General features: G+C 39.0%; 3 protein-coding genes across 3 annotated transcripts; 1 reads left to right on the top strand and 2 right to left on the bottom strand.

The window, feature by feature from the left end:
• Window positions 1-4,714: 4,714 nt before the first annotated feature.
• On the bottom strand, window positions 4,715-7,233 carry rpl30 (ribosomal protein L30). The gene is made up of 5 exons (XM_074686130.1): window positions 7,146-7,233; window positions 6,982-7,030; window positions 6,404-6,549; window positions 5,883-6,013; window positions 4,715-4,815 (listed from the first exon to the last, which is right to left on the bottom strand). The coding sequence occupies exons 2-5, from the start codon at window positions 7,000-7,002 to the stop codon at window positions 4,763-4,765; spliced, it is 351 nt and encodes a 116-aa protein (XP_074542231.1). The 5' UTR covers window positions 7,003-7,030; window positions 7,146-7,233; the 3' UTR covers window positions 4,715-4,762.
• A 489-nt stretch (window positions 7,234-7,722) lies between these two features.
• On the top strand, window positions 7,723-15,833 carry LOC141802814 (uncharacterized). The gene is made up of 4 exons (XM_074686554.1): window positions 7,723-8,168; window positions 11,303-11,749; window positions 15,277-15,330; window positions 15,433-15,833. Exons 1-4 carry the CDS (start codon window positions 8,078-8,080, stop codon window positions 15,444-15,446), a joined length of 606 nt encoding a protein of 201 aa, XP_074542655.1. The 5' UTR covers window positions 7,723-8,077; the 3' UTR covers window positions 15,447-15,833.
• Window positions 15,834-16,000: 167 nt separating this feature from the next.
• On the bottom strand, window positions 16,001-21,077 carry rida (reactive intermediate imine deaminase A). The gene is made up of 6 exons (XM_074686556.1): window positions 20,890-21,077; window positions 19,489-19,594; window positions 19,046-19,100; window positions 18,869-18,937; window positions 16,874-16,929; window positions 16,001-16,488 (listed from the first exon to the last, which is right to left on the bottom strand). Exons 1-6 carry the CDS (start codon window positions 20,952-20,954, stop codon window positions 16,432-16,434), a joined length of 408 nt encoding a protein of 135 aa, XP_074542657.1. The 5' UTR covers window positions 20,955-21,077; the 3' UTR covers window positions 16,001-16,431.
• Window positions 21,078-21,220: the final 143 nt, after the last annotated feature.

Raw genomic sequence — 21,220 nt, 5'->3', positions numbered from 1 at the left:
AAAACTCAGCAAGAGACACTGTCTGCTTAAATATTTATTAACGATTGTAATCAGAAAATCATTTCTTTTTTCATGAGAATGACAATGAAGGAGAGGTCAATTAAATTTCATCAGAGCTTTCATCATCAGTTATCTTTTTGCTTGTCCCTCTGCTCCATGTTTGAGATAAAATTCAACCCGCCAAAGTGGCCAGTGGGAGCGGCGGTGTTACCAGCCACTGCCGAAATCCACCGGCATTTGGCCAGTTGGCCGGTGTTAATGTCAAGCCCTGGTAGGGTCCATTTGAAAAAAGCAGTAACCTCCAGCTTTTAGAAGTAAAGCTGATATAGAAGTGCAAAAAAATTGCAGTTCCTCTTCTGTCCACTTGAGGCTGGCTCTAAGAGTTCCAGAAACCACATTCACACCCATCAAAAAAGCTGATTTCTACAGTGAAGATAAACTTGTTTAGAGCTGGTACGGAAATTTGTTGTGTCTGAAGAGCCCCTATCTCTTTGGTACACTGTGAATGAGGTGATTCTTTTAATATCTCAGTACTTTGGAAAATATCCAGATTGTGAGTGTGGTATAATCGGGTGCTGACGTGGCTGACAGGCGGGCAGACTGTTAGCAAGGAGGCTTTAAGTTTGCCTCTTTCCCTTTTGCTAGGTTGACCTTGAGTTAGGTTGAGTCAGCATTTCCAATATGGCGCCTGCCAGCGAAAGGCTTTGAAAGTCTGCTTCAGAAACAAATGGGTCACGTCACGTGTGTCCATGTACCATACAGTCTGTGGTTTAAAAGCAGTGAGGCACATGTCAGAGGGGGTCACACACTTCTATCTAACATTTAATTTTTTGTAGTCCTGTGTAAGTCAATAACTTCTGGAGGAAATCAGATACAGACAACAAGAAACAAACTATGAACACATAACTTTTAAAAGAAGAATTCTACTCATACATCAGCTCATGCTCTACATTAAGGTTGAATTACTAATAGAAAACTTAAAAATGTTTGAATCACTACAAGGGCATCTACAAAGGCCTTTTTTACCAGACATTTTGACACAGACTTGATTAATGATACCAATCCAGGGTCTAGCAACCAAAGCGTCAAGGTGGAAATCGTGATTTGTTATCTTATGGATTTGGATTTGTTAACGTGGAGCTAAGATGCTACTGAGGTTGAATAAAACCAGCGTCATGTCCATCTGATTCATATTACCCAGTGTGTTCTGTGAAAGGTGAGCTGGCTTCTAAGGAAACATGACTCAACAAAACAAATAAATGCATCACAGGCTGAAACTGAGCACTGAGGGCTGACCTGAGTATTATAATGCCAAGAAATGTAACTCAGATCAGCTCCTCATTTCTCTTGTTTGAGTGGACATGACATGAATCACGTTCTCTGTTGTTGAGGAGAAATGTAGTTCTTTATGCCCTGAATCTGCATTTCCAACCAGCACAGCTCTAAATCTGTCATCAGCAGATTGACTTCTGATTATTTTACCAAACAGACAGTCACGTTTTGAGGTTATGACTATTATAAAAAAAAAAAAAGAAGCTTGTCCAGATGATGTGCGTGCGCCCTGCTGCCCTCAGAAATCCAGCCTCCCTCTCAATGAGGACGAGCATGCTGGCAGATCAGCAAGGATTTACATCCACCAGCCTCAAAATGGAGGCTGGCATTACCTTGGGTCTGACAGCAGGCTAACAGGCAGACACACTCACCTACTTTCAGCCAACAGGACAGGGCAGGGGGAGAGGGGGAAAAAAACAAGTGGGTCAGATTCTGTCTCTTTTCTTGCTGAGATGTTAGTTGGGCATAGATGGAGGGTTGTTGAGAGACATCAGTTTCAAAAAGAGGGGAGGGTTTTTTTCAAAGTGAGGACACTGGAGCCAGAGGGTAGCTTTGCAAAAAGTCTGTCTGCAGACTTCAAATGACCTGGATAGCATTCAAACCCTCCTTTAAAACTTTCTGGAACAGACATTTCACCCTGGAGCACACATAAGAAAATACAGCATCTAGAATCAGAGATATTTCAACCTTATGACCCAGAAAGCCCCTGATGTAAATTTATATTTACATACTGAGAAGTCATTGATTAGACTTTCTGTGTGACTTTGCCCAGAGACAAAGGGACAAGTTTTTCATCAATACTGTTGTGAGTGGAGAGAAAAATGAGAGCATAGAAAAAAAAGCTTTCCAAGCAAACAACCAAAATTCACAAAAATTGAATGGTTCAACCTTTCACAGTAGCTCCAAAATGTGAAGACCTAGAGGATGCTGCATGAGCTCTAATAGGCTTTATATTCTATTTATGGTGCGGATTGTCCACACTCGCTCTCACTGGGTGCGGGGCATCTGCAGCACGTGAGCAGATCATCTGGGATGATTTCATTCGATTTAATTGGGAATCAAGAAAACGGCTTAGGGAGGCAGTGAGGGGGAAAACTGGGCCAAACCGCTCGATGGATGATAGACAGCTTAAATCTCTGACTCTGGGCAGAAATCATTCAGATGTGGACGATCAGTTCTGATCTTGGCATCAAATGGGTTAAAATTCAACATGAAACATAATGCATTACTATTTTTACTCTTCAGATGTTGGAAATAGGACACACATCTGAAACATTTGCAGTTATGAAAATGATACAAGAAATCTTCTGCTATGGTTCTGCAGTTTCATTTGGCAGAAGATTTTGTCCAATGCAACGAACAACACAAACACTCGGAAGTGAGTTGAATTCATGCAGTATTCATAACAATATACTAACAATTACTTATAGCACCTTGAAAGGCTAGTTGCATACAAAGAGCTTTGACAATTAAAAACATAGCAGAGAACCATGGAAATGACAAGAAGTATGTGGTAAAGAGGTTAGTGGTGATTGAGCATTGGATTGTAAAGATAAAAAGGGGAAATAATGACATCACATTGCAATATAATTAAAATGGTTAAAAAACATAAAAGTCTGTAAAAGTGAGTTTTAAGAAGAATTTTAAAAGATGATACCGGCTCAACAGGCCTTATTTCCTCAGGAAGATCATTCCAAAGCCAAGGGACTCTGGTAAAATAATAAGCATGATCAACTTTTGATTTGAACCCCGACTTAGGAACGAACAGCAGAGCTCCACCCAAGGATCTAAGGTGGCGAGGTGGCTCGTAAGGTTTGAACATTTCTGAGAAATGAGCTGTGATACATTTTTTTTTTTTAAGTTATCAGTGGAGTAAAGCGGGAACAGGAGTGATGTGATGTCTGTACCAGTAGTGTATGTGCTCTGGTTATAATTATTTATGAGAAGTGGGTTTTTTTTTCCATTTGGATGCTGCAGTAATTTTACTAGCCACGATGCTAAATCACTAAACTCTCATTCAGGATGTAGGCACTTGCAAGTGACATTTAAAGAGAGGGTTCTTGCATTTGAAGCAGCAAGGCCATGATTACTTCACTTTAAATCCTAAGTCTAAAGTTCCTATACAATGTGTCATAGTCTTAAAGGGGTGCTACATTAGGCTTTCACCGCCTGCTCAGTATCCACACCACATATTTGTTCTTAACAAGTGATGTACAAAGCTGGTGCAGTGCCCCTTTAAATGTGAAATGGGCACTTAACACCTTTTTAGCATTCTTAACCACCTAAAGTGCTTTTTTACTGCTAGTCTCATTCACCCATCCACACCACACCCAAACACTGATGGCATGGATTGTTATAATAAGGGACCATAAAATATAAATGCTCAAGAGCATCTTTTTCTGCTGTTCTTGAAAAATCATCGTCACAGTCATAAAATTAAGGATAAATGGCTTAAACAGTAGAAGACTTCTGTTGAGTAACTTAGGAACATTGAGCTTTTTTTGTTTGTTTTTGGTTTTACAGCTAAAGACTCAAAACGTGGGGATTAGAGAGAACAAAATAACTTCAGTATCTTGACAGAAACAGAAATATCTGTATCAGTCAAGCCAAACACTTTCAATGGCTTTTAAAAATAATCATATTTAAAATGTCCAGCTCAAAGTAAATATTTTTGTTCTTCAATTTTAAATAAACTTGGCTCATAATCCATGAGTTAAATGAAAAGATCATCCAAACCTTGTGAGATGTTGCCTTGATTGATCACTGGTCAGATCAATTATTTACCCTTTAGAAAACCTTTTTGTTCCTGGCTTACTGGAGCACAAGACTGAACTCATGTACACAAGTTGGAAGACATCAACAGTTTATGTGACAGAGGCCTTCATCACCCTAAAGCTTTTAATGCCTCGAAGAGAAAAGTATCTTTGCTCGATTACAGTCAACGAGCTTTGGCCATTAGAGCAGTCAGACATTACCAAGGTTTATGTAAGTGAGAAAAAAAAACTCTTCTCAAAGATTGGTAGTTACGTAATTTTGACATCAACACTGTGATGAGCGGTCAGTTGGGTGAAGCGTCAGTGGCACAGAAGTGTATAATCCCATTGTCATGCTTTGTTACATAATTCTCTAAAGAAAGATCAACTTAAATTTCAAATTTTGATCGCTTTGAATTAAATGTAAGATTTCTGCTGACAGCTTCACAATATAAACAATTCCACTGAGACCAGAAAAGTCCTCACTAGACCTTCAGTGTGCTAATGGAGGAAACCTGATGAGAGGATATCACAGGAGCACACTGATGCTCTCTGGTGGACACTTGCAGGAATAATGAACTGTCTGACATCCAGGTTGTATTGATCAGAGAAGACAAGACTGCAGTGTGTACCGTTAACACCGATTTTATTTATAACAACGGGATGGGGGAACAGCTTTACTGAGGTGGCTGCTGCTGATCTGGCATGCTCCTGATGATGTCAGAATCGCCTGGAGAGGAAACACGACACAAAGTCAGATTAGCCAAAGAAAGAGAGCCATGAATACAGCACAGAAAAAAAACAAACAAAATAGAGCCTCAGTGGTAAACACATTACTGATGATAAAACATTGCAACATGGTGTGCTTAAATGTCACTGATTAAATGTTCTGGTGGTTTGACTGAGAACTCAAAGAGACTTTCATTTAGCTAACCACTAGTCCTGAAATGGACCACTTTGCACAGAAGACACTGTGTGGCAGGATTCAAATTATTAAATAAATTCAGACCATGTCATTTTCATAACTTCATTTAACTTCAATCAAACACTCATATGTGAAAGGATGTTTTCAAGTAAATTTGAGCTGTGTTGAGGCAGTAATTTTGAGCCACATCACAGATCAGCATTCTCAATAAAATAACTTATTAGGAAAGCATCAAATGATACCATAGAGGACAATGCAGTGTCACGGTTAAGAAAAAAACATGCACACAATACAAATGGTGGGGGTTGGTGCTAATGTTATGGGACTATTTTGTGAGCAGGGAGGGCCAGCTTGTTTCAGAAATATTCTGTTTACAGGGTCCTTTTGTGTGTGCCCCTTCTGTTATAAAATTTAAATTAAAGTTCAAATAAAGGATGCTGGGCCAACTTTAACGTCCAAGGTGCACAGAGAGGGGGAAGTGGTCTAAAAAGGTAAAAACTCCAGCAACACATCCTCAGTGAAGACCAAATGCTGAAACATGTTGGTTTAGAACAGGGATCTCAAACTTGTGCCATGGAGGGCCAAAAGGCTGCATGTTTTCTTTCCAACCACAAACTCAACCAGCTGATTTCACTGATTAGTCACTGCTCTCTGTTTGAAGGTGAGGTAATCAGTGAAATCAGCTGGAGGAGAAAGAAAACCTGCAGCCTCTTGGCCCTCCATGGCACAAGTTTGAGATCCGTGGTCTAGATTATAGTTCTCTTTACTTACGAGTGTTGCTGGCATTTTTACATTTTTATGAAATCTGAATGACTCTGGGCTAAATGTGATCTAAAAGAAAAGCTTGAATTCAGTTTCAAGCTGGTACCTACCAGGGTCAATGATGGCCAGTGTGCACACCCTGTAGTATTTTCCACAGGCTGTGCCAAGCTCAATGTTGTTGCCACTGTAGTGGTGGACACCAGTCTTGGCCAGCATGGCATAGTACTCAATCTCAGATTTCCTGGATAGGACAGAGACAAAGGAAAATGTAAGAAGAATTGGCTAAAAAAAAAAAAAATACAGCAAGGGACCTTTGTTGAATGCCACACAATCATATCGAAATGTTACCTTTTAAGTGAAAGATATTAACAGATATCCCAAGTCATGTAAGTCTAACCTTAAAAGTCAAAGCAACACAGTCTGACTTCACACAAACTTTGACCCTAGTGGCCTTAAAAAAATTAAATGCCCATATGTTATTGTACTAATGTCACCATCAAGAAGCCCATAAAAATGTTCTACTGTAATATCTACAAAGTAACAAGTTAAAGCCTGTGTGAATAATCCAAACGCTATTTTCATTAGTGAAAAACAGTCTAATGTATGGTTGTCTTTCATCATCTGCTAGTACCTGAGGGCAGGGCAGTTGTTGGCCAGGATAACCAGCTTGGCTTTTCCCTGACGGATCATCTTCTGGGACTGTTTGTAGCCCAGGACGTATTTTCCACTCTTCATAACCAGCTGGAGTCGGGAGTTGATAGACTCCATGGACTTTTTCTGTTAATATACATGAACGCATCCAAAGTTAGTCACAGCAGGGTTTTAAACACAGACAGTAGTATATTGAACGCTGACTTTAGCAAATTTCTAATGTAAGGAGTATTTGCTTGAAAACACACGGTTTCAACGCTTTTAATGGCAGCTACATGAATATTGTGTAGGTGTTTCACAGACAACATCCTTCGACTTGGCTAACTAGCATTAGCTTGACGGCTGAGTTTATGCATATTTTAAGTAACAGACGGACGAACAGCTCGTCAATGACGCCAACAAGTATACTCCACACTTAAAAAACACCGTCACGATACACACAAAGTGAACATAGCAGGAAACACAAAGCGCTGCTGTGCGAGCTAACAGGGCCTGACAGAAACACGTCTCCACGTGAAGCAGCAGCTCGTGCAGCCCGGCCGAGTCAACGCCACTCACCGTTTTCTTAGCGGCCACCATTTTAGCGGTTTAGTCCGGTTCGGCCAACCTGCGGGCGAGATGGGAAAAAGAAGAGACCTTCGTCAACTTCTGGGTAGGAAAATAACGAGAAAAAGATCGATTCCTGCTGTTTTTTTAGGAAGAAAACTTAGAGCTCGTCTTACTGTGAGTTAACTCCAATATGGCCTCGGAGAGAAAGGAAGTCCCATCATGCACTGCGCTGCTTTCTGTCGGTGGACCTGCGCAAATCGGTACTGCGCACATTGCTCATCAGACTTGTTACCGTTGACCATTCATAACAACACCACTTTTACTCTGCTACTGTGACGATTAACAATAATGGAGATGATAATAGGAAGAAGAAGATAGCACATTTTATTTATAGGTTTTCAAAACTCAGAACAGTGAATTGTAAACTTCCTCTGGTTGATAGTGTTCTTCAAATCGATCTCACTTAACCAGAAAGAACAACAAAACGCTAACTCAACATTCATTTCTTTGACAGAGGCCCCTTTTCATGACCTCTGAGTTTTTTATTTATAAATTTGCTCATTTCTTTTTAGTCATATGGCAACATTATAATATCTACAATGGTAATAAGTATGTCTATTTTTAAATGTATTTATTCATGCATCTTAAACCTCAAAAGGGGGTATTCATTTGGATCGTCCTTTACTGTTTTTAACTTGTAAACTGCAACAGGTTCACTTTCCCTACCACAAGAGGTGGCCCCAGCACACTGACTGAATAATGTATTTATGTCCCTTCGCCAGCCTCCTAGAAACAGCCTAAGTTACAGTACACAACAAAAGCCTACATTTCACCTGCCCTCCCAACTGTTTGGAGACCCGTAGTTACAGCACGGAGAGCTGGACACGTTTGTGCAGAGAGGAAGACCCATCATGCTCGTTCACGCACGGGACTAAAGGAATCCGACGAGAACTATTCATAAGTTCGTCCTCCAGGGGATTCGCTGTCCACAGTTTGGAGCCCTGTTCATTTAAAGAGAGGATATATATGCACGACGTCATCACCTCCTCTCCTCACCTCCTGACTCTGAAGTTTACCATCCAGTCCTCTATGTGCACAGGACAGGATGGGATGCTCCACCAGCTCACAAACTTCTGCGGTGGATACGACTCGACCAAGTACTAAACCAGAGGAAAGCAACGGAGCCAGCACGACAGGTGAAGCACAAGACATTCCGGTGACATTGACTTAACTGTATGCGTCAACAGAAAAAAAAACCAAACAGAAACATGGTAATAGCAGTTATTAACAGCATATTCAAGTGAGCAAACACATAAGACATCATATACGGAGCGAAAAAACGTAAAAAGTTGGTCAAAATAAGTAAATTAAAAGCACAGTTTCTTTTAGAAATCTAAGTTTTATCCACAATTTTATAAGTTACATTTTAAGTACAGCAACTGGTCTGTTTTATTGTTAAACCATTAGGCTATTATTCTTTTAAAAATGTCAAGCAGTAATGCATAGACAATATGTATCTATAATAGCTCAAAATATATCTTTAAGTAAAATGTTTTATTATGATTTGACTCATTTTTGGTCCACTATTTGTTGAATTCATATTTGTGAATACATTTTATGAAAAAAGAAAAGTTATTAACAGCTGAACACTAAAAATAGCTGTTTAATTTGTGGTAGTGGATGTCTCTCTGCCATTTCCTTCTAAAGTTGCATCATCCATTTAATGGTACTGAAGTTATAGCTCTGTTCTGATAAAGGTTCCCAGCCTACATGCAAATGATCGATGTGTCTCTGGCTACTGTATCTGGTGTCTTCGGTTTTATAGTGAGCCTGAGCTCCACAGTGACAGGACGGGAAAGTTTATTGTGATTATTTAACTGTGGTCTCTGGCCCTGTCCTCTCAGAGTGAGACCAAAGCAGATTTGGTGACAGTCTAAAGTTTCAATAGGAAATGGAGAAGCCAATTTGGACACTCCTTTGTAGTAGTGGGTCAGAGATGGCCTTGCTGTGGTGCTAAGTAGTACACTTTTCAGGGTAAAAGACCAACCCTGGATCCTGTTTTTGTGACTTCGGACTTGTTAAGGCTGAACATATATTTGTGCTGTTTCCCTTCAGAGGCTGTCAAGTGTTTATTCTTGCCTCTCATCCATGTGCTGAACAAATACAAAGAATAGGTTTTTGTTTGCATCTGTGCCAGCTCAAGCATAAGTTCACAGAGCTGAGACAATAAGTATGTGAACAACCGGTTGAAGATTTACTAAGCTGGCCCCCCTCTGAGCAAGTGGATCTGCTCTTAATTTCTATATTTTGTCCATTGAGGAAAACATTAATGCTTACTCAAGGGGCTGAGCTTGAATGCATGAACTTAGAGAGATACAGTATATAGAGAAAAGTGCGCAAGTTGTTGCTGACCCTGACCTCTAACCCCCTTTAAAAGTGATTTTCTCTCTATAATTTCAAATCAACTTTCACCACTGCTGTTGCTCTTCAGGTTTATCAGCTCAAAGATACTCAAGCACAAGGTGTTTCTCTGACACTTGTCTCAGAGGTCAGATGGAAATTCTTAAGGATGTGATCTGATCTCATTTTTGCATGTGACTCATTTCTTCACCCGATGCTGCTTGTTGCTCACACGAACAGGTTGACATCAAACATCAGGTTCCCCCCAGAAGATTATTAAAAACTACAACCATGCTGTCCCTCAGTTTGCATCTTTCAGCTGACAGATGGCAATTACAGATTTATTATTTTTATTTTTGTCATGCAAAATGTTCATATTTCTGGAAAGACAGCTTGTTTATGTAAGCTGGGAAGTCAACCTTTGGGAGATCTCTGATCCATGCTTTACAACACTTTGCAATGCAAATTCCCTTGACGAAAAAGACGACAAGGAAATGATACACATTGTTCCGAAAAGCACGGCAACCTGTGTTTATAGAGGCAGGAAAAATGTTTCTTAACGACAATTCACAACATCATTAACCCCTTGTGGTTTTAGTTGAGCATGCAAGGAAGCTTGTATTGGGTTATTTATAGCTGCCCCTCTTTCTCTTAATGATATAATATTCAGTAGTATCAACACATATAAAATGGTTTTGTTAGTCAACTATCAGCGTCTCTATCCAATCTGACTCTTTCACCCTCAGCTGTATCTGTTCACCTTAGAAGTCATGATCTGCAAATGAAGTCTGTAAAATACCAACAGGTTCCTCTGTAGTGTGTAAAGATGTTGTTTTCAGTGTTGCGTGGCAGCTGTGATGATATGTGTTACTGGTTAACTCTCTGGTTTTGGATTAGGTAAACGCTGTAGCCATCACAGAGGCAACACAAACCTAGGGCCAACATACACAGCAGAGCTAAGAGGTGACATCCAAAAGTGTCTCATATTTTAATGTTAAACCTGAGAAGATTTGTTTTAATGTAGGACAAGAAAAAACATCAGGGTAATTTAGAAAAAGGACACAACAGAGAAAGATCAGTGTTCACTCAGAAAAATAATTGACCCTTGTGACTCACTGTAGTCTGCTCTTTGTCAAAGCTCCTTTGTCTCACATTAGAAATAATGATTCCAGTAAAAGAAAAATTTACACTTCATTTTTGTATCTTAGTACATGTGACCATGTTCTCACAGTTATGATATTCAAAGATTTCAGTGTATGTTTCTCAATAATATAAACATCAACAACATAGAGCACAAATCTTTACTTATATGGTGTACCAAGACTTCAACCTCTTAATGCCTGAATTAATTAACAGATATAGAAATAGATAGTTTTTATGTGTTTTTACATTCTTACAGATGTTAATTGAGTAGAGATTACAAATTCGAGTATTGTACACACATTAGTTATAACTAAGTTATATATATATATATATATATATATATATATATATATATATATATATATATATATATATATATATATATATATATATATATATATATACATATGTATAAAGACATGAGAAGTTCATCCCCTGACCAATATATTGTGACAAAGTGGATCTGATATGATCTTTGATATGTGTAATATATGAATCAATAGGTAACAATGAGACACAAAGGTCATTTCAGCATTTGAAGATCTCACAGGGTATGTCGTTGATTTGCAACGGGATTAATTTCTTCAAAGTATGACACATTATGTTTTTAATTGCAAATTTCAGTGAAGCTCATTACTTGATTTAAATCTTGGTTTGAAAAAGTGTTGCTATTGCACTATGGAAGCTTATAAGTAAGTTTTGTCTTTATGTATTAGATCTATTTCCAACAGCTCTTTTGAGATGTGCTGAGTGTTTGTATCACATGCTGTGCTCATGCTCCCTACAGGGGCGGCTAATGAAAATGGCAAAGTAGCCGAAGACAGTGAAACTATCCCTGACCAGACAGTTGCTGAGGGTGGCGATGCAAACCCGGCAGAAGAACCTGCTGCAGCTGCAACATCTGTAGAAAACACTGCTGCACCTCCACCTGCAGGTGAAGAGGCCCAGCCTGCTGCAGCTAGTCCACCTGAAGAAACAGCAGCACCTGCAGAGGCGGCAGCAGCAGCAGCACCTGAAGAGGTAGCAGCAGCAGAGGCAGCAGCAGCAGCACCCGAAGAGGCAGCAGCAGCAGCAGAGGCAGCAGCAGCACCTGAAGAAGTCCCTGCAGCAGCACCTGAAGAAGCCCCTGCAGCAGCACCTGCTGATGCTCCTGGTGAAGCTCCAGCAGCAGCTGATAGTACAGCAGAGACAGCAGCCAGCTCCTCAGAGTCTGCAGCTGCAGCTCCTGAGCAAGGTAGGCCAGAGTCAGAAACAACACTGCAATAGGCTGATGCTTTGACTCCTGTAAAGGAAGATAATATAAAAGAAAATTAAAAAATGTTAAATTTTATCTACTCTTTAGTTTGAAGTCACAAAAAAAAGTTTTGAAACCCCTCCCAAATAAGTTTTCTGTGACGACTTTACTTGATCAACTCAGCTTTTCACTAAACAGCAGTCAGCTGTGGCTTGTGAGACTCCAAGCTTGTGTGTATTTTCATTTCAATGTGCAATTTGTTTTATAGGCAAATGAGAAATTTTCTTAGACAAAGGCTACCTGCTTTTTCAGAGACAACAAAAGACCAAACATTGTTGGAAAAGTATTAAGTTAAAAGGGAAAAGGACACATTTCCTCCAACACACAGTAAAAGCATAAATCTAAGCAAGTGTTTAAGTCTTATTTTTAGTAAACATACATCTATTAGATTTGATATAAGCCACCTGTCCAGAAAAATGTTTTACTTCAGGTATTAAAAGACAAAAATAACTGACACCTGAATTGAGGGTCAAGAGATAACATATTTCCCAGTGGGGTAAGAAAAATGCAGTTAAGTTTCTTTAAATACTATGGCTTTATTTATTTATTTAAAGAATACATTGTTCTCTACCAGTAGTATATATTTTTTTACTCTCATGTAACAAGTCAGGTGCCAATTCTTTCTTTTGATATTTTGAAATAAGACCTGATGTGACTCATACTAATAAGATGCTTATTAAATAAAAATGAGACATTAACATTTAATTTTTTTATGTTGAAAAAAATTAGAAGAGATTTAAAAAATTAATCCATATTTTACTTTTCCTCACTTAGTTTTTTCAAACATGACAGTCCATTACAAAGTACTGTGGCACAAGAGGTTGAAAAAAGTATCAAACAATAAAAAGATAATAACCCTAGGTAAGGTTTCAGGCAGGGGTGGCCAACCATAGACTAAGAGCCACAAAAATTCCCGAGGTACTATAGGGAGCCACGTCACACACGGGGTCTTACAAACACACTTACTCTCACACATAAACGAAATGACATAAAATGAAAATTAATACATTTCAAATTTCAAAGCAAGATTTATCGTGTTTGTGTGTTTAAATTCGTATTAGAGAAGAGAAACTGAAACTTAAGTATCAATTCCAACTGATCCCAATGTTGGCATCCATATATATAGTTTAGATTGATCAGCACACCACTACACATAACTATATATATATATATATATATATATATTTATGAATGGATCGAAGAGCTGCACACCGTAAAGCAAAGAGCCACATGCGGCTCACGAGCTACAGGTTGGCTACCCCTGGTTTAGGGTTATGTCTTTTAGGGTTAGGGTTGGATAATTAATACATTGTTCTTGCCCTATTGGTATATTTTTGTAGGGTTGGTGCTAGGATTATATCCTTAAACCTAATCACCCCAACCCTAACCCTAAAAGACAAAACCCTAACCTTAACCTTAACCTTAGAAGACATATCCCTAACATTAAAGCCTAGCCCCGAAAGACATAACCCTAACCCTAACCCTAACTAAAAATAAGACACTAGCACTTACTTCAATTACATTTTTTTATGTTGAAAAAAATGAAAAGAGGTGCAAAAACCAAATCTATGTCCATAGACAGTCCATCACAAGCTACTGTGGCACAAGAGGTAGAAAACAGTATCAACAAATAGCATTTGTCTTTACACAGAGAGAGACAAATCCTCAGATATAGGAAGTGTAAATATACAATATGTACAATTGGTACAAAACGTCCCTTCTGACTCTCACGTGCAACACTGAAAGACAGTAGCCAGGCAATACCCAACAAAACACACACACACACACACACACACACACACACACACACACACACACACACACACACACACACACACACACACACACACACACACAGAAAATATGTAGAACATGTGAATGGTGTGTGAAATGCGACATTGAATTTCATGCCTGATAAGTTTTTGATTTGTAACTATTGTCTAATGAGTATCTATGTCCTAAAAGAAGTCCTGATTCAGAAGTTTTAAGTTATCATCTAAAGTCAGTATTTACAGTTATTTTTCCAAAGTTGTTTGGTAGCACAAAAATGGTTGAACACCATTTCACGTGTTAGTTTGCTCAGCTGAGACAGCTCAGCTCAGAGAACATGCAATTACTCACTGAGCAAATATGTCATCAGGATATTTGAAAGGTTAAAACCTGAAAGGTTAAAGCTGCTCTGAGACAGGGCTTCTGTTTTGGCAGGTAGGAGGGTAGATTGGCTTAGAGGGACCTCTGATCATTTTAACAAACAGTGTAAAAAACATCCAAAATGAAAGGCTTGTCCTGACTTTCTCTTGATGGAAAAGGACTTCATCGCATTGTGTGACACGGCACTTTCACATTTATCTTTTCTCTAATTGCTGTGTGATGTAACTTTATTCAAATGGCACAGGCTACAGGCAGCTTCATGAGGTTTGCTCTTCACTTTCTTTATAGTCAGATGCAAAGTGTCCTTCACTACATTACAGATTATTACAAAATGACAGTGAGCAGCTTTTGTGTGCATGTGTGTGTGTGAAGAAGAAGATGTGTGTTTTTTTAGTCGAACTGCAGGATATTAATTTAAAACTCAGTCCTAAAGTGGGCAGTACCATGGAAATGTTAAACTAAAAACAGTGTGGGGAAACTAAGTTGGGTTTAAAACCACATATTTTATTATTTTCTTATATAATACTTATGTTAGCCTAATTTCATAAAAAAAAAAAAATACCGCACTCTCCTCGACCTTTCGTATTTACTTGATTTCGACCCCCTGTGGTGTCAAACTGGACTCACCCTCAAGCTTGACCACAAGCCTGTTTGGACAATGTGCATGTTGTGTGTAGGTGTGTGAGTGTGTGTGTTGCCAACGCTTTGTTGTCATCATGGTCTCATTAAGGTGCAATCTGAGTCCAGAGAGAAACTAGAGCACACGCACACTCGTGCACACACACTCGTACTAACACACACACACACTTAGGTCTTCCACTGGCCATGTCAGGCTCACAGAGCCTCTGTGCCTCTGTTTCACAGCCAGGAGAAGAGGGAGGGGATCGAGTGACACATAAACAGGATGGACTCAGCAGCTCAGCCATTTCTGGATTTGTCAGAGTCGAGGGATTAGCCAGAATCTGCAACTCTAAGTATATATGGAAAACTATACAAATGTGCTGTAACGTAAACAAGTTTTTATTTCTTGACGTGGCTTTGGTTTTAAAACTTTGAATAACAAAGTATGTATGGCTAAAAGACATTATTTCACTTTATAAAACAAAACCACCATTTCTTTTAAGAAGTGGTTCACCAAAATCACAAATCATCTTACACACTTCCTGATTTGTACATTTGTTGTGATTTGTTATTTCCGACATGTATAAAGTCAACACTGAAACATGCTTGAATTTGTACACATTGTACCCTTTGGCAGGATGCTTTATGAAGATAATTAGTCACTAACATGTAAATATTTTTGTCTTTCCAAACAGAAAAATCAGAAGCTGCAGCCACAGATCCAGAGCCTAAAACAGAGGAGGCACCAGGTGACTGATGCTCTAAACTCAACACATTGTTGCTCAATCCATAGAAAGTTTTCCCAGCTTTCTTTTCAATAACAAACAAAACTATTTCTCTTTTTTTCCCAGCTCCCAGTGAGTGAGGTTCAACATGGATACCTGCACAAATGAGTTTGTTAGGAACCTTGAACGAATGTGCGAGTGAACGTATGAGTAGATGTGTGATTACGTGTGAGAGACATCTCCTGTTGCCAACACGCGGACGCTTAGATAACCTCTTTTAGTCAGGGTTCCTCGGTTTCCCCCCTCCTCTCTAGACACACTCCATGACAGTGTGTGGCTGAAGTTTATACTTTCATACTGTACATAGACAGATCCCTCTGTCACTCGGTGGCTGTTTATTTTCAGAGGATATTAGCAGAGCTATTTATTTTCTGTATAGAAATTTATCCTTTCTGATTTCCTTCTCTGATTATTCTGCACTTCGCTTCAAACTGATTAATGATAACACTACCAAGGCCAAATTAAACTCATTTATGAGATTATTTCAAGTAGCAGACTTTGATTTTACGATATGAAGAGCTGATACTTTAATAAATTTATGACTGATTTTAAATATTCATGAACTGCATGACTGAGGTGAGAGGACATGCAAAAAATCCTTTTTGTTGTTTCTGATGCGTCATTGTTTCTGTTAGCCCTGAAATTTGTTATAAGCTACTAACTGTCCAAAAATAAAAGAGACATGGTGGACATGGTTTCTGTTTGTGAACTTTCTTTAATTTCTACATTTCGTTAAACATTTGAGATCAGTGATTTTACTAAAATGTTATTTATTTATTTATTAGTCAAAGTTGCTTCAAACAGGAGATGAGGGACTAAACCAGAAGGTTGCCCAATGTGACCAGGGAATGTCAGACTTCATCACTGTGCGAGTTAAAGAAAGTAAAAAATGTAGGAAATGAGCAAAAGAAGAAACTGATTTTTGATAAAATGCAAATGTAATCAAAAAGTCCTTGTTATGTGTTTCTTGTGCTGTATGGCAACAACACATCGCGTCCACTGGAGAACTACAGAGATCACTTGATGTTGACATGACTACAGTTTGTTAGCAATCTGGCCGGCTAGTCAGGAATCAGAGAGTGGACCAAGAACAGCAATCGCCTCAATTTCCACTAATCCACCCTGAGGAGAGAAAGAAGGAGAGGCTGAGGACGTGGGGTAATGAGGCAGTTTATCCATCCAGGTTATTCATCCATATCAAATGTAAGGACATGAAAGTTCAAACCAAAGCATGGGTGATTTTTAGCTTAAAGCTAACAAGCGGTAATAAAAGTGCATACATGTTTAATTTTTCTCTATACAGGACGGTATATGCACATGTGGTTTTCTACTAACTACTTAGCCTTGCTTGGATACTCTCAAGAGTACCACTTTACCCTTCTTAAATATGCATGGATGAATAAGCATGCTCCCAGATACCATGAATCATCAACACCTCAGTGCATTCAGATGCATACTCAGAGCACAGGGTGCCGCAGTTTGGTACTGATGTAAAGTTCATACTCACTCTGGGGAGAGCAGCGACTTGGTAAGCAGCTCTGGCTGGGAAGTTACTGGTGAAGACTGAAGAGAAAACATTTATGTTTTATTAATAATGATACAACAAGTAGAGGTTAGCCTTATGAATATAAAACTGGATTGTTGGATGCCACCTTTGAATAAAATACTATTTAAAAATTCAAACTGAAGTTATTAGAGGAAAATAAATGATTAACCTCTTGATGCCTGTTGTCACATATTTGCAATACACCCTGTCAGGTCTTGATGCAGCTGAGTTGACCTTTGTATCCCACTATTTCCCATTCTAAACATACCAAGGATCGTATCAAATGCATTATGTTCCAATATATTGGCCAGAGGGTGAACTTACTCTATCTATATATAACATAGATATGACTTATTTATGACTATTATAATAATTCTACACTAAAATTTGCAATCTCCACATAACTGAGCATCTTTAAGAATGCAAAACCACACAAAACATTTTTGTATATAACTGTTAATTAAGTTAGGCAGTAAGAGGTTAATCAGTGTCTAAAAATAAATTTTGGCTTCACTTTTGGCTACCAGCTTTTAAATGAGGATTTATTTGGCTAGTGTATTTTTGGTGCTTATGCTCAAGCTTACATTATTCTTGTGTTTCTTTATCCAACATGGAAGAGACTAAAAATCTCTTTTCCAAGAGTGTCCTGGCCAAGACAGGACAGACAGCAGCACAGTTACAAAGTTACAACAGACAGGAACACTCAAACATTAAATATACACAACAACCAGGATTCAAAACCTCGCTGGATTCATTAAACAAAACATCTGGTGACAGATGCCTACAAATCATTCAAGATCTGCTTAAAAGCGTCCAATGAGCACAGTTCAACACGTTTCAAGTATTTTTGTGAGTCGTTCCAGCTAGAGGGGGCAGTAAACTTGAGATCCATTTTCCTACATTCAGTCCTGACCCTCTGAGCAGACAGTACTAAAAGATCTTGTGAACAAAGATGACGTGTTCATGTATTTTTCTGTACGATGTAAGTTGGGAGATAAGAGGGATGTAGACCTAAGATACACTTACATGGTGCTGCCATGTTGGCTATGGCTGCCTTTTGCAGCAGCTCTCTTTTCTTTGTCGGTTTCTTGTCATTTTTTTCATCTCTTTTACTACATTTTTAACACACTTCTTTTCCTGTTCCTGCCCAAGCACCTGGGAAGCATCTGAAACTTCTTTGGTGTCTTATAAAAGCCATATATCAAAGAGAAAGGAGTCTGAGAATACTTCACACTCTTCCAACTATCTGATATTCAAGAGTTAAAACTACAACCTCGAATTTGTTGATCCCTTGAGGACACACATCCTCCTCTCAGGGTCAGAGAAAGTTTCCTGTCTATGTTTTAAGGTTGAGTAGAGTCAGGAGAGAGGTGGGAGCTCGGGGGGCGCAGCAGAGTCCACTGGAAGGGTTGGGTTACATCTGTGTGTCTGCACAGTGGTGTCCGTTTACGACTCACTGGGCACTGCAGCTCTGTTACACCTGTGTGCTGGGATCCAGGAGGAAAAGCCCAGTCAGAGGAGGCTGCATTCAGGCAGCAGAGGACGAGCTGAGTGAGGCTGTCTGTCAGGTGACTGATACACCTGTCAGCAGCCTTTTTCTGAAGGATGTCAGTGAAACATGAGGCTCTACATCCCCTCCTGATACACATTCTGAAATGAACATGGGTAATACTGACTGTATTTTACTGTCGGATATTTGGATTTAGTCGAATGCATGTAACAAATTCAACTTGGCACATTTCCAACAAAACTTATGATGGACAGACACATGACAAAAAGTTTCTCAAGACTCACTATCTGTTTGAAGGGATGACATAAAACAGTTTCTATTTTGTTGAAGTGTGCCCCCCTGTGGCCAAATATGGAAGAATATTAATATGAAAGAACAGGTGGTATGTCACTCTTTAAGAAGCCCAAGTCTTACTTTGAAATGTTATGAATGGTTCAAAATCTTACATGTTTTGTAGACCTCATTGACGTTGTTAAAGTCATTGATGTCTGCCAGCAGCACTGTCGTCTTCACCACTGAAATCAGAGTTCACTTCATCAGAGAGTTTGCAATGCTTCAAATCATTCTGGTAATAAAAAAATAACAGCAACATCATGAAACATCTGGTATTCTGAAAATATTACCATTGGTGTAGTCACAGCCAGCTGCTTTAAGGATCTCCCCCATGTTGATGAGAGCCTGAGGGGTGACAGACAGACATAGACAGTATTTCACCTCGTCCAGTAGTCTAATTTCATTTTTACGCACTTTCTTTAACTTTTCACATTTAGTTGCTGTTTAGAAAAGAGTAGTTTTTTTTACTCTGTTTTTTATGTCAGCTACATATCACATCTTTTAGTGTTTTATTTCTGAACTCAAACATTTTGAACCCTTATTCCTAAATGCACTGCCTATAATCAGATGTTTTAAAGAAATAGGACTGTCGAGAAACACTATGGAGTCTGTAGCTGTGCTATAGGTAAATAATGGCAGATGGAACAATAAATGTCTGGTCGTCTGCTTTAAAATGTCCAAACATTATCCTCATCATTATCAGCAACATCTTCATCATACCTGTAAGACTTACCTGTTTAGCCTGGGCCTGCACACCTCCTTCTACCAGTTGGCCAGAGGCTACATCCATCCCCAGCTGTCCTGAGATGTACATTGTTCTGTCCACAACAACCGACTGGCTATTGATGAAACACACACACACACACACACACACACACACACACACACACACACACACACACACACACACACACACACATAAAAAAATAAGTTCACATTCGCAACCTTGATGATACATCAATTGAATACTGATATATTCTGGTGAATGTCCCCACTCGTTCCTGAGTTACACACAAAAATGTGTTTTTTTGTTCTTTTAAGATTTCAACATGGGAAGAGAATTTCAACATGGGAAGAGAATTTCCCCACGACTTTTCAAAGTTGAGGATATGAGACGAGCATAGGGCAAGAAAAGAAAATCAACCTACATAAAACCTATGCGATTTTCACGTTCACACCCTATTCCCATGGACACATCTACTCAACGTTCATCTAGCTTTTTAATTTTTAAATACTGTATTTACTTTTGAAATTCATTGCATCCTACTTCAAGACATTTATTTTAAATATATGACTCTTCTTATAGATTAATCTATGAGTTTTAATGCCAAGAACTGACCCAACTATGATGTATTCATAAATAAATGACCTGACCTTGAATTCTGTGCTGTGTAATTTATCAAATAATATGTTATCAGAGGTGTTAGATAAAACTGCTTTATCACTCATAAGGTGCCAAAACAAACCCAATCCAACAAAGCCTGCAGGACCTTGTTGAAATGGATTAAAGGGCATTTTGCCTCAATAGTCAGTGTCCATTCATACAGAAGAAACTCCGCCCTCTAACAGCCAATTGGCCAAAGTAGAGACACCCCTCAACATGTGAAACTCTGTGAAGTGAATTAAAACTCCATTAAACCCGAAAATCTGAAACATGTCTGCCTGATTACTTGATTGAGTAAAAAAAAAGAAAAGAAAAAAAAAGAGCTTTTAATCAAACTATCATCAAACAAATAGCTCCTTTTTTTGAGTTTCAGATTGGAGAATAATCAAAGATACAGTATTTACCTCAACTTTGAACCTTACCTGTATATTCCCTGTCTGATGGGGGCTTTTGGTGTGTAGGGAGTTTGTCGCCGAATAGCTGCCATTTCTAGCTTGCTGTTTGATTTCTACTCTGCAAATGAATCCGCTTGTCCTCCAAATGTAAACTTTGGCACTATTTTATGGGGTCATGTGGAGCAGGTTAGTTCACTGAACCCTAAGTCCCGCCCCCGATCGTATACTGCACTGTGCTCATGATTGATTCCTGTTTGTAAAAACTTTCATATGTAGCTGAGGTACAAGTTAATGCAACCCACGTGTCGCTATAAATAGAAAATCTCGCATGTTTGTGTTTTAAGGGTCTGTTTACCTGTATGGTCCGATGGCAGCCGGGGCGGATTTGGTGTTGATGATCCTTCTGATGAGCGCAGACATGTTTTCGTGATATTTTTTTCTCTCGCAACTTTTCCTGACAGAAGAGTGGCTGTAAATGCAGTGACGGCTTTGCAACAGCTTGAGGAAAGGAACAGTTGCTGCCGTAAAGTTTACCGTAATTTTCACTTACAAGCGCACACCACATTTTTGGTGCCCATTCCAAGGAATTTTAATAGGATGGAAACGTTAAAGACACCTATATACTAAGTATTACGGTTCCCATTTATGATAGCTTCCATTGCATCAGAGTCAAATCCAGAGCTTTC

The sequence above is a fragment of the Halichoeres trimaculatus genome, unplaced genomic scaffold (genome assembly GCF_033239565.1).
Source record: "Halichoeres trimaculatus isolate MK-OKI-2021-1 unplaced genomic scaffold, fHalTri1.1 fHalTri1_scaffold_14, whole genome shotgun sequence".
NCBI lineage: Eukaryota > Metazoa > Chordata > Actinopteri > Labriformes > Labridae > Halichoeres > Halichoeres trimaculatus.
The sequence above is the reverse complement of the archived record's forward strand: the minus strand, read 5'-3'. Positions and strand labels throughout refer to the sequence as shown.

What these genes read in the sequence shown, in the direction of transcription:
- rpl30 (XM_074686130.1), bottom strand. Translation starts at nt 7,002, where the DNA reads ATGGTGGCCGCTAAGAAAACG. An exon ending in TGGTGGCCGCTAAGAAAACG is followed by an intron (nt 6,550 to 6,981) that starts GTGAGTGGCGTT and finishes GTATATTAACAG; the next exon opens with AAAAAGTCCATGGAGTCTAT. An exon ending in AACAACTGCCCTGCCCTCAG is followed by an intron (nt 6,014 to 6,403) that starts GTACTAGCAGAT and finishes TGTCCTATCCAG; the next exon opens with GAAATCTGAGATTGAGTACT.
- LOC141802814 (XM_074686554.1), top strand. Translation starts at nt 8,078, where the DNA reads ATGGGATGCTCCACCAGCTCACAAACTTCTGCGGTGGATACGACTCGA. An exon ending in CAACGGAGCCAGCACGACAG is followed by an intron (nt 8,169 to 11,302) that starts GTGAAGCACAAG and finishes TGCTCCCTACAG; the next exon opens with GGGCGGCTAATGAAAATGGC. An exon ending in AGCTGCAGCTCCTGAGCAAG is followed by an intron (nt 11,750 to 15,276) that starts GTAGGCCAGAGT and finishes CTTTCCAAACAG; the next exon opens with AAAAATCAGAAGCTGCAGCC.
- rida (XM_074686556.1), bottom strand. Translation starts at nt 20,954, where the DNA reads ATGTCTGCGCTCATCAGAAGGATCATCAACACCAAATCCGCCCCGGCT. An exon ending in TGGCTGTGACTACACCAATG is followed by an intron (nt 18,938 to 19,045) that starts GTAATATTTTCA and finishes CTCTGATTTCAG; the next exon opens with TGGTGAAGACGACAGTGCTG. An exon ending in AAGTCGCTGCTCTCCCCAGA is followed by an intron (nt 16,489 to 16,873) that starts GTGAGTATGAAC and finishes TTCTCTCCTCAG; the next exon opens with GGTGGATTAGTGGAAATTGA.